General features: G+C 49.3%; 1 protein-coding gene across 1 annotated transcript in view; it reads right to left on the bottom strand.

The window, feature by feature from the left end:
- Positions 1–4,048, bottom strand: part of VSIG2 (V-set and immunoglobulin domain containing 2) — a 28,383-nt gene extending 24,335 nt beyond the window's left edge. The window contains exons 1-2 of the mRNA XM_075327801.1: positions 3,955–4,048; positions 933–1,087 (exon numbers count right to left, since the gene is read on the bottom strand). Coding sequence (XP_075183916.1) covers positions 933–1,087; positions 3,955–4,006 — 207 coding nt within the window. The 5' untranslated portion in view covers positions 4,007–4,048. The remainder of the gene's footprint in view (positions 1–932; positions 1,088–3,954) is intronic.
- Between the last annotated feature and the right edge of the window lie 8,903 nt (positions 4,049–12,951).

Below are 12,951 nucleotides of genomic sequence, written 5' to 3'. Positions count from 1 at the left end.
AAGAGGAGAAGAGGAGAAGAAGCGGAGAAGAGGAGAAGAAAAGGAGAAGAAAAGGAGAAGAAGAGAAGAAAAGGAGAAGAAAAGGAGAAGAGAAGAGTAAAAGAAGAGGAGAAGAAGAAGAGGAGAAGAGAAGACGAGGATAAGAAGAGGAGTAAAAGAAAAGGGAGGAGAAGAGAAGATTGTAACAATAACGATATGTAGCAAAATCTACAATAATAGAACATGATGAGACATTGTGTGATACAAAGTAACAATATAAAGTGATTTGTGATCATGTGACAGAAAATAATGTAACAAAAGCTGATGTAACGTAATACTGCACTAAAATATGATGTAACGCAATACCGTGATAATATAACGTCACAATAATATCACAAGCACTACGTGTCCGGGGAAAGTCCACGGAAGATTCAGGACCCAGAAATGTGACCGACTGACGATATTATGTGTCCGTCCTCGGATCGGCTCACATCTTTCTATATCTGCTCATCCTGACCCTCCTGGTTCAGGAATAGAATCCCAGCACTACAGTACAGACTGACACAGGCAGGATGAGAGAAGGGGCAGATAATACTGGATAATACCGGATCGTCTCCCCTCGGCGGCGAGTTGTTACCCACATTCTGCTCTGCAGGAGTATATATGTATATATGGATTGTGATGAGTGACAAGTCGTTCTGCCGTTAACTAACACGCCGCCTACGCCGCGCTCATTAGCATAAAAAAGAACCTAGGAGGAGATGAAATGTGACATTTATGACAACGCGTCCCCAAACCACAAGGTTCAATAACTGAGCATCAGAGTCGCCCCCTGCTGGTAACTTGTATGTTTACTGCTCGGATTTGGCAAAGAATTTCTTAAAGGGCCAGTACACTTCACAAAGCAGATAGCAATATAATAAATACAGGAATATTTTCCGTCGCCGTCTTACCTGCTGCCATCCTGACGTTTGGGCGTTTCCAGGTAAAAACTTCCATTCTACCACAAACTGATTGCCCACGGTGGTGGAGTACAGGCAGGGCAGGACCACGGTGGAGCCGGATTTTCCCACCACAGTTTTCTCCGGAGTTGTCACTGACACCGATCCTGGAAGAGAAGGAAGCAGCGTCCCGGTGAGGATGGAGCGTCCCGGTGAGGATGGAGCGTCCCGGTGAGGATGGAGCGTCCCGGTGAGGATGGAGCGTCCCGGTGAGGATGGAGCCCGAGGAGCAGAATGTTCCGGGCACACATTATAGCACTGGTTTTTATTAAGATCAATTTTTTTTTTTTGGCAAAGCTCCAAGAAGGGTCACAAAGCCCATAATCCTGGAATAGTCTCAATAGTACATTACATATCCCGATAAAACATGTCTTTAGTAATTCAATAATATAATTAATAAAGAAATGTTTTATTGGGATATGCAAAGCTCCAAGGAAAAAACATGCAAATGAGCGCTCTCCTAGAGGGAAGTACGCAATGAACCAGCGTCACCTGATAAACACCACACTCCGGTATGTGGGTGCAACAAAGACAATCACTGCCCCTTTAACAAGCCTTTTACCACTGGCCCCTCATCAGAGCATTGCGGGGCTCGAATAACTCAGAAAAACAATGTGATGTACCATAAACCTGCACTACTCTGCTGCCCAGGCTCTGCTATCCCTCTGCTCTGCTGCCCAGGCTCTGCTATCCCTCTGCTCTGCTGCCCAGGCTCTGCTATCCCTCTGCTCTGCTGCCCAGGCTCTGCTATCCCTCTGCTCTGCTGCCCAGGCTCTGCTCTCCCTCCGCTCTGCTGCCCAGGCTCTGCTCTCCCTCCGCTCTGCTGCCCAGGCTCTGCTCTCCCTCCGCTCTGCTGCCCAGGCTCTGCTCTCCCTCCGCTCTGCTGCCCAGGCTGAGCTATCCCTCCGCTCTGCTGCCCAGGCTCAGCTATCCCTCTGCTCTGCTGCCCAGGCTCTGCTCTCCCTCTGCTCTGCTGCCCAGGCTCGGCTATCCCTCCGCTCTGCTGCCCAGGCTCTGCTCTCCCTCTGCTCTGCTGCCCAGGCTCTGCTCTCCCTCTGCTCCCCAGGCTCGGCTATCCCTCTTCTCTGCTGCCCAGGCTTGGCTATCCCTTTGTTCTGCTGTCCAGACTCTGCTATCCCTCTTCTCTGCTGCCCAGGCTTTGTTATCCCTCTGCTCTGTTTCACAGGCTTTGCTATTCCTCTGCTCTGCTATCCCTCTGCTCTTCTGCCCACTCCCTGTTATCCCTCTGTTCTGCTGCCCGGGCTCTGCTATCCCTTTGCTCTGCTGCCCACTCCCTGCTATCCCTCTGCTCTGCTGCCCACTCCCTACTATCCCTCTTCTCTGCTGCCCAGTCTTTGCTATCCCTTTAATTTGCTTCCCAGTCTCTGCTATTTCTTTGATCTGCTTCCCAGTCTCTACTATCCTCCTGCTTTGCTACCCAGACTCTGCTATCCCTCTGCTCTGCTATCCCTTTGATCTGCTTCCCAGTCTTTGCTATCCTCCTGCTTTGCTACCTAGACTCTGCTATCCCTCTGCTATCACTCTTCTCTGCTGCCCAGGCTCTGCTATCCATCTGCTCTCCTATCCCTCTGCTCTGCTGTCCAGGCTCTGCTATCCCTCTGCTCTGCTGCCAGGCTCTGCTATCCCTCTGCTCTGCTGTCCAGGCTCTGCTATCCCTCTGCTCTGCTTCCCAGTCTCTGCTATCCCTCTGCTTTGTTGTCCGGCTCTGCTAACCCTCTGCTCTGCTGTCCAGGCTCTGCTATCCCTCTGCTTTGTTGCCCGGCTCTGCTATCCCTCTGCTCTACTAACCCTCTGCTCTGCTGCCATAATTGCTGCAGCCAATCAGCAGCTGCAACCTCCATAATTGCACTGGAGATCAAGAACTCGGTAGAAATGATGAGCACGCATCTCATTACAACACTTGTGGTCACAGACAGAAAAGCGCCTCTGTACAATGACAATATATGGACCCACTGCAGCCCAAGGGATCAAAATGCACAATCCCGCCTGCTCTGGAAGGAGACGTGGCCCCTCAGCTCTTGGGCTCCTGAATTCCAATAAATAGAAAATCAGTCATGTCCTGTGTGCACTGATGGAGCAGAATGTAATGAGCAGCAGGGGCCTCTAGCTCCCCCTAGGGGTGGATGAGGGCAGATAAAATGTTACCATGTAACTGTATATACATATTATATACCAGAAAAAGCCTAATGCGGTACTAAGAGCAGATTCTCCTCCCCCCCCCAATACCTGGAAGTAGTGGCCACAGATCAATGCAGCAGTGCGTATGTGACACATCTGTGTGCTGTATCCACCTGTGTGCATCATATCTACCTGTGTGCATCATATCCACCTGTGTGCATCATATCCACCTGTGTGCATCATATCCACCTGTGTGCATCATATCCACCTGTGTGCATCATATCTACCTGTGTGTGGTATCTATGTGTGTGTGGTCATTCCTGGGAGTCTGGGGTCCATACAGATCCCCGTAGAGCCCCTCGCAGTGCCCGCTCCATAGTGTTGAGTAATATACCGGGCGGCACGGTGGCTCAGTGGTTAGCACTGCAGTCTTGTGGTGGCTCAGTGGTTAGCACTGCAGTCTTGTGGTGGCTCAGTGGTTAGCACTGCAGTCTTGTGGTGGCTCAGTGGTTAGCACTGCAGTCTTGTGGTGGCTCAGTGGTTAGCACTGCAGTCTTGTGGTGGCTCAGTGGTTAGCACTGCAGTATTGCAGCACTGGGGTCCTGGGTTCAAATCCCACCAATGACACCATCTGCAAGGAGTTTGTATGTTCTCCCCGTGTTTGTGTGGGTTTCCTCCGGGTTCTCCGGTTTCCTCCCACACTCCAAAGACATACAGATAGAGACTCTAGATTGTGAGCCCCAATGGGGACAGTGTTCCTGAGGTATGTAAAGCGCTGTGGAATTAATAGCGCTATATAAATGAATAAAATGATTATTATTATTCAGCTCCGTACCTGTATGTGCGGCGAGGGCGATGAATATGAGCAGGGACCATTTGCGGTGCATGGCGCCTGGTGCCGACGTCTCTCTGCCAACTGGAAACTGTTATCTGCTCCACCGCTGTATGAGTCACTGGACCGGCCCAACCACAGCCGACAACCAACATATCTACCTCCTACTATGCTGGGAGGAATCCGCAACAAGGTGTGCAGGAAAATAACAAAGGGTTAAATGAAAAAATCTGCAAACCTCAAAAACTGACCTAAAGTAACACCGCCACCTCCTTACCCATCAGCTTTACACAGACTGGCACCTGTTTACAGCACTGAGACTTGTTACACCCCTGCATATATACGGATATATAGCCAGAAAGTATCATACGGTAACAATAAACAGCAAGTGCTGGTATGGAACATCTGTATAGTGGTTATATGCTTTACATAGGGGCAGTATTATAGTAATTATATTCTTGTATATAGGGGCAGTATTATAGTAGTTATATTCTTGTATATAGGGGCAGTATTATAGTAGTTATATTCTTGTACATAGGGACAGTATTATAGTAGCTATATTCTTGTACATAGGGAGCAGTATTATAGTAGTTATATTCTTGTATATAGGGGGCAGTATTATAGTAGTTATATTCTTGTATATAGGGAGCAGTATTATAGTAGTTATATTCTTGTATATAGGGGGCAGTATTATAGTAGTTATATTCTTGTATATAGGAGCAGTATTATAGTAGTTATATTCTTGTACATAGGGACAGTATTATAGTAGCTATATTCTTGTACATACAGGCAGTATTATAGTAGTTATATTCTTGTATATAAGGGCAGTATTATAGTAGTTATATTCTTGTATATAGGGGCAGTATTATAGTAGTTATATTCTTGTATATAAGGGCAGTATTATAGTAGTTATATTCTTGTACATACAGGCAGTATTATAGTAGTTATATTCTTGTACATAGGGGGCAGTATTATAGTAGTTATATTCTTGTATATAAGGGCAGTATTATAGTAGTTATATTCTTGTACATCGGGACAGTATTATAGCAGTTATATTCTTGTACATACAGGCAGTATTATAGTAGTTATATTCTTGTATATAGGGGGCAGTATTATAGTAGTTATATTCTTGTACATAGGAGCAGTATTATAGTAGTTATATTCTTGTATATAGGGGGCAGTATTATAGTAGTTATATTCTTGTACATAGGAGCAGTATTATAGTAGTTATATTCTTGTACATATGGGCAGTATTATAGTAGTTATATTCTTGTACTTAGGGGCAGTATTATAGTAGTTATATTCTTGTACATAGGGGCAGTATTATAGTAGTTATATTCTTGTACATAGGGGCAGTATTATAGTAGTTATATTCTTGTATATAGGGGCAGTATTATAGTAGTTATATTCTTGTACAAAGGGGCAATTTTTATTATAAAAACAAAACAAATACAATTATAAAAACACAAAATTGCCCAAACAACAAAACACAAATCACTGCATTCTGCAGTCACAAATACAAAAGCACTAAATAATCACATTATATACATACATAAATGAAAAAGTCCACCCTTGGCGGAGAGAAAAAAAAAAAACAAAAAAACCCCACATCATATTGTTGAGGCGAGCCATAAGATGAAATACTTGATTAACCTCTGGACATAGAGCACTGTGAGACGTGTGTTCAATTAAATCAATTCTCTATATATAAGCCAGTCAATTTTCAGAGAAACTCAAAGATGGCCCCGATGACATCACAGACCAAACCATCAGCATGGATCCACCAGATGACGTCCCTCCCATCACCATCACCATGGACTGATCCACTGGAGTCAGACCCACCCATCAACAGCAAGACAGATCTCCCCATTGGCTAGCCCATGAACTATCCCACTAAATGGGCGTACCTGAACTTGTGTACGCCCCTAGCCTATATCAGAGGACGCATGCTTGTACTCGCTCTGTTCGGTGCCATCTTTACTGTGACCAAGAAGAGACTTCATATCCGACTGTGTCTGGTGTGGATTCTTTTATGCATGCACTTGGTCCATACCAATTTGGCCAGGCAGCAGGCAACTAGTGATCTCTGGTTAAGAGTTCACCTCAACAATATCTCCTAACTGAACCTCACATTCCTCCATAATGTGGCGTTCCTCTGACTCCTTCCAATTTCTATGGCTTTTATCCACCGGAGCTCCGACATAACCTGATCGGCCGCAGCGGTGTGATCACACGGCTCATTGTGCAGCGATACCCGGGTCCTCATGTGCCAGTGGTAATATTTGATGACACTAATTATAATATACATGGTCTCTCTGTCGATATTACTGACATTAGAGGGGACACGTACACTATGTCAGGATACTTTAGGGTCCGCAGTCTGGGGATGTGGAGACGATCGGACACTTCCTCCCGGATTTTCCTTCCTCCCCAGCAATCACATATAAAGTGATCCATAGTCTCCTCCTGCCGACAACCAAGGGGACAGGTCCGATCAGAGACGCTCAGAAACTTCAGATTCCCCCGGACAAAGAGCCGACTATGGAGCGAAAGCCAAGTAATATCGAACAGTTTGGAAGGAAGTCGTCTCCCGTTCAGGAACCTGGGACTGTCCTGAAGGGTGGTCGTGACAGTCCCTCAGGGCCAGTGGAGAATGGAAGAAAGTCCCACATATCCGAGCATACAGGTCTCTTCTCGTGTTGGTCGCAATGTAAGACCTCTCCAGTCCCCACTTCAGACCATAGTCGAGATACTGGGGGAGGTGGTCACCCGTCCATCTCCTCCTCTTGAGACTGCCGCCTCGCACCCAAGACTCTGCAAAAGGCAATATCCAGTACCTGATACTATTCACCCACAGGGAGCTACTGGACATGAGTCCATGTTCCCAAAATTCACCTTCAGAAACAAGGAATCAAAGAAAACCCCCCACAAGAGCTGGAAGAACAGGCTGAAGAGACTCGCTGAGAAAGGCTCTGGCGAAGGGAAAATGACAGAGACATACAAAAACACGGGGACCAGGTAAGTCTTCAACATAGTGACCCTTTCTCTGTAGGTCAGCCTCCAGTTCTTCCATCGCTGAACCTTCACATTTCCGGTTTCCAATTTCTCCTCCCAATTTAGCCTGGCATTATCATCCCTCCCGAATTTAACCCCTAGGATCTTAATATGGGTGGAGGCATTGGCAAACTACGGCAGATCAAAGCCGGGATCAGTGTCTAATGTCCACAGAACTTGACTCTTCTCAAGGTTGACCAGAGACCCGGAGGCCTCTGAGTAGCTTCTGATGGACGCAGATAACATCTGCACCTCACGAGGATTGGAGATCACCAACGTCACATCATCCGCATAGGCAACAACATTCAGAGGCAAGCAGTGGGGGACCGACACCCCCTGAAAAATCGCACTCCTGCAGTGACCTCAGAAACGGGTCCAGGGCAAAAACATACAGGAGTGGACTCAATGGGCAGCCCTGTCTCACCCCTGCCTCAACTCCAAAAGTGTCACCCTGCCAACCATTAATCAGAGGAAAGCTCACCGCCTCTCTGTACAGTGTCTTCAGCCAATCCACAAATTTTCCCGGAATACCGTACTTTGACAAAGTCGCCCACAGATAGTCATGATCAACCCTGTCAAAGGCTTTAGCCTGGTCCAGACTCACAACATATCTCCCACACCGCTGAGCTTTACATCTCTCGAACATCTCCCGTATCGAGATGACTGCTCCAGAGATGTTCTGCCCTTTTACTGTGCCAAACTGAGAGCCTGCCAACAGTGCCGGAGACAAACAGACTAATCTAGAAAAGAGGATCTTTGCCAGAATCTTCCTGTCCACATTCAAGAGGGCAATCGGCCTCCAGTTCTTGATGTCGCCCGGCTCTTTACCTTTAGACAGCAGAACTAACGAGGAGACTCTCATGGATGGAGGCATCAGGTGAGTTTCTAGGCAATTGCTATACACATCCACAAGGATTGGAGCCAGGAGGTCTCTAAATTTCTTATAAAACTCTGCTGTAATACCATCCGGACCTGGTGCCTTCTTCAGACATAATTTATCAATAGCCTCCTTAACTTCCTCCACCGTCAATGCCACTGTCAACGGAGAAAGGTCCAGATCATAAAGTATCAGGCACTGGAGTTGCCTCCAAGAATTGAGCCATCTTATCTCTATCCAAAACCTTCCTCTGAAACAAGTCAGCATAGTAAGATCTCACCACCCCCAGGATACCCTCCCGTGAATCCTGCAATACACCCTGGGAATCAGTGAGACCTGTGACCATTTTCTTGGCCACCCTCTCCCTGCAATTCTCAAACGGATCAGGGGCCCCCAAGGACCCATAATCTCGTTCAAGAACCAGGGAGGTGTACCTACTGTACTGATACTGCCTTATCTCAGATTTCAGCCGGTTAATCCTTACTCTGTCATCCCCACCCGCCGAATACAATGACTCCAATTCTTTACGCAGTCTTAGGCTATGTGCACACGTTGCGTAAATTCATGCAGTTACGCTGCGCTTTGTAGCGCAGCGTAACTGCATGCGTCCTGCGTCCCCTGCACAGTCTATGGAGATTGTGCAGGAGCCGTGCGCACGTGGCGTTTTAGAGCGCAGCGCTTCGGCTACTGCCGAAGCGCTGCGTTCTAAGAAGTGACATGTCACTTCCTTCCTGCACTTTGCCGGCAGCTCCTGCTCTGTCTATGGGAGGAGCTGCAGGCAGAGCGCATGGAATCGGCGCTCACTACGGACATTTCTGCAGCGATTTAAAGCGCACATGTGCTCTTCAGATCGCTGCAGAAATTTATGCAGTGACTGTACGCAACGTGCGCACATAGCCTTAGGGTTACTTCACACACAGCGAGATCGCTACTGAGATCGCTGCTGAGTCACAGTTTTTGTGACCTCATTAGCGATCTCGCTGTGTGTGACACTGGATCTGGCCCCTGCTGTGAGATCGCTGCTCGTTACACACAGCCCTGGTTCGTTCTTTTATTGTTGCTCTCCCGCTGATAAGCACACATCGCTGTGTGTGACAGCGAGAGAGCAACAATCCTGAATGTGCAGGGAGCAGGAGCCGGCGTCTGACAGCCTGCGGTAAGCTGTAACCAAGGTAAACATCGGGTAACCAAGGTGGTTACCCGATATTTACCTTCGTTACCAGCCTCCGCAGCTCTCACGCTGCCAGTGCCGGCTCCTGCTCCCTGCACACGCTAAGTTAAGCGGTGTGAGCTGGTAACTAAGGTAAACATCGGGTAACCATACCCGATGTTTACCTTAGTTACCAGTGTCCGCAGCTTCCAGACGCCGGCTCCGTGCAAGTGCAGCGTCGCTTGCACGTCGCTGCTGGCTGGGGGCTGGTCACTGGTCGCTGGTGAAATCTGCCTGTTTGACAGCTCACCAGCGACCATGTAGCGATGCAGCAGCGATCCTGACCATGTCAGATCGCTGGTGGGATCGCTGCTGCATCGCTAAAGTGTGAAGGTACCCTTAGGTACTGGCTGTATTTATTCCTCCCTTTATTAACTGACAGTCTCTGTAAGAGGGATCTGATATCCTCCTTGACGTCCTCCCACCAGTCGGTCACGTTGTCATAGAAGTCAGTCCTGTCTAGATGAAGCTCCATAAGGGAGTGGATACGACTCTGGACATAAACATCATCCAGGAGACTGGAATTAAGCCTCCACAACCCTCTACCAATGTCCGGACGGATAGAGACCCCTAGGCACAAGCCCAAAGCGAGGTGATCAGAGTAAGGGACGACCTTCTCACTCAGGGCGCCGACAGCCTCAGTAGGACTCACAAACACAAAATCTATCCTACTGCTTCTGTTGGAACAAGAATATGTGAACTTAGGCTGCCGACCTCCCCGTGTGAAAGTGTCAGTCAGTCCTGCCTGTGTTATGATGTTCTGTAGGACCTTACCATCCCTGGTCACTGTCCTGCCTGAGGAACTGTCACCGGATGTCAGTATCGCATTAAAGTCCCCTGCCATCACCACTGGAAGAGAAGTGAAGAGGTAAGGCTTGACGTCATTATAAAGCTGGATCCTGTCAGTCACCGTCTGTGGCCCATAGATGTTAATAAGCCGGAGTCGCCTACCATGGATAGTGACTTCCAGAACCAGACACCTCCCCATGACCACCTCCGTCATCCTATGTACAGTCACGTCATTGGTGCTAAACAGGACAGCGACCCCGGCGTAAGGCTCCACAGCCAGTGACCAGAATGATGGACCGGACCGCCATTCCCTCTCAGCCTCCCTCATAAGCCCCAGAGATGTCAGTCGCGTCTCCTGCAGGAAGATGACATGAGTGCCCAGGTATCTGAGATGTTCATATACCGTATGTCTCGTCCTCCTCACCTTAATACTATTCACATTACTCGAGGTTATTGTTAATGAGAACCCGGCCATCACAACACAGTATAAAAGGAGCAGAGTAACAGCCATCATCATGAATCAAAGATGTTCTGTCCACCACTGGTGTCCATGTCAGTCTCTACCTGAGGGTCTACAGATAAGGGCTTCCTTTTCGGCGGGGGATGGTCCTCTACGTCCCTGTCACATTCAGCATCAATTTTCCTCAACTCGTTGTCATAGTCCTCATCATTAGACTCTGATAACACCCCATACCTGCCGGACACGACCATCACTTCAGCAGAACCCTGGACCTTCTTGCTAGCACTCTGACCAGAGTCATATTCTGCCTCAGGTTTATGAGAGGACGCATTTTTTTTCTTCCTCTTATTGTGCTTAACACTCCAGTTCTCAGATACAAAGAGTGATACAGAAGAGGGGCCTACGTGAGGCTGCTGGACCTGAGGGACAACCTCCATGTTCCTCTTTGTACCCTGCTGCTCCGGTGTCACATCGGTGGACTCCTGGTGGGCATCTGAGTTAGTCGGTATCTCTCCTGACATTACATCCTCCTCCTGAGCCTCTGCCACCAGCTCAACTACCTCCTGAGCCTCAGCCCCTGCCATCACATCCTCATCCGGTAACTCTCTGCAGATGTTGTGCCAGGCGTCTGGACAGTCCCTGTGAGGATGGCCCATCTTACCACAGAGGTTGCACCGGACATCCCGACAGTCTGCAGCAACATGGCCAATTTCCCCACACAGGCTGCACTTCACCACAGTACAGGCATTGGCCAGATGACCCTTTCCACCACGCTTGAAAAATTTTCGGGGTTGCCCGGGGTAGTAACATCTCCCCTTCTCCCTCCCAATGAAGAAGGAGTTGGGCAGGTGGGCAGTGATATTAGTATATTGCCTCAGCTTCACCTGTACCTTCCACCCCATTGTCCAGATACCGTCCTCATCTCTGACCTTGGTGAGTCCTGAGACAAGGTCACAATGTCTCTGGAGCCACACCTCGATGTCCTGTGGGGGAACGGCCTCATTCCAGAAGGTGACATTTACTGTAACAGTATCTGGCCTGGAAATGGGAACCAACAAGAACTTATTCCAGCCCTCCGTGTCCCTGAACTTGGGGTGATTGGCCCAGAATCTGTCCAGATTACCAACGAGCTTGAAACTGACCTCATAGCCCTGCCTGTCCTGCAGATTAGAAACCGCCAGGATCTCATGTACCACAAACCCCATCTGGCGGCACAGCAGCTCCCTCACCACATATCTGCGCTGCGGCAGATCCTCCTTGGCACCCATGTACTTAAAACGCACCACATTTATACGTTTAAACGTCTGGCCGGAATACCTGGCACTAGAGGTGAAGGATGGGGCTCCGCGGCTCCAGGCGTTCCTGGGGGGCACCCGCTGGGTCACACTGGGCTGACTGACAGGGAGAGGATCTGCAGCAGAGGGGGCTGTCACACCTTGTGGATCAGATGGTAAAGGGGGATAGTCACATATATCATGTACATTAACATGAGCAGCATCATTGTCAGACAGTGCAACGTCCATCACAGATTGTGAATCCCCTCCAGCCCCCGACCCCACAGGCACAACGACACTATCCCCAGGCTGTGCACCGGCCTCATCAGCACAATCAGTCTCACACATACTGTCCTGCTCCTGAGAGGAGCATGCTGAGACTTGTGGTGCCTCTGCTGGAGTCTGAGGCGTATGCTCCTGTTCAGACTCTACAGGCTGTCCCTGCTGCTGCAGTGGTGCTCCCTCCTGGAAGCAGAAGCGTGCCACCTGTACCACCGGCCGTGCCTGCTGCTGGGGGGTCTCGTCCTGAACAGTCTCTGACTTTATGTGGGGGGTCCTGGTCTCCACAGCACAGTCTTGTGAATAGGCGGCAAACCGCTCCCGATTCACGTAGGTCTCCTTCAGGGGCCCCATCGCCTCCAGACAACAGTCCATGTCTTGTACCACACCGGCCAGCTCCACACCCAGCGTATTCAGCCTCATGTCATACGTGGCATTGTTATCAGGGTGACTGGTCTTCAGGGGCCCCATCGCCTCCACACAACAGTCCATGTCTTGTACCACACCGGCCATCTCCACACCCAGCGCATTCAGCCTCATGTCATACGTGGCATTGTTGTCAGGGTGACTGGTCTTCAGGGGCCCCATCGCCTCCAGACAACAGTCCATGTCTTGTACCACGCCTGCCAGCTCCACACCCAGCGCATTCAGCCTCATGTCATACGTGGCATTGTTATCAGGGTGACTGGTCTTCAGGGGCCCCATCGCCTCCACACAACAGTCCATGTCTTGTACCACGCCTGCCAGCTCCACACCCAGCGCATTCAGCCTCATGTCATACGTGGCATTGTTATCAGGGTGACTGGTCTTCAGGGGCCCCATCGCCTCCAAACAACAGTCCATGTCTTGTACCACCCCGGCCAGCTCCACACCCAGCGTATTCGGTCTCATGTCATACGTGGCATTGTTATCAGGGTGACTGGTCTTCAGGGGCCCCATCACCTCCACACAACAGTCCATGTCTTGTACCACGCCGGCCAGCTCCACACCCAGCGTATTCAGCCTCATGTCATACGTGGCATTGTTATCAGGGTGACTGGTCTTCAGGGGCCCCATC

The sequence above is a fragment of the Anomaloglossus baeobatrachus genome, chromosome 11 (assembly GCF_048569485.1).
Source record: "Anomaloglossus baeobatrachus isolate aAnoBae1 chromosome 11, aAnoBae1.hap1, whole genome shotgun sequence".
Taxonomy (NCBI): Eukaryota; Metazoa; Chordata; class Amphibia; order Anura; family Aromobatidae; genus Anomaloglossus; species Anomaloglossus baeobatrachus.
Note: the sequence above shows the minus strand (reverse complement) of the source record. Positions and strands in the feature narration are given on the sequence as shown.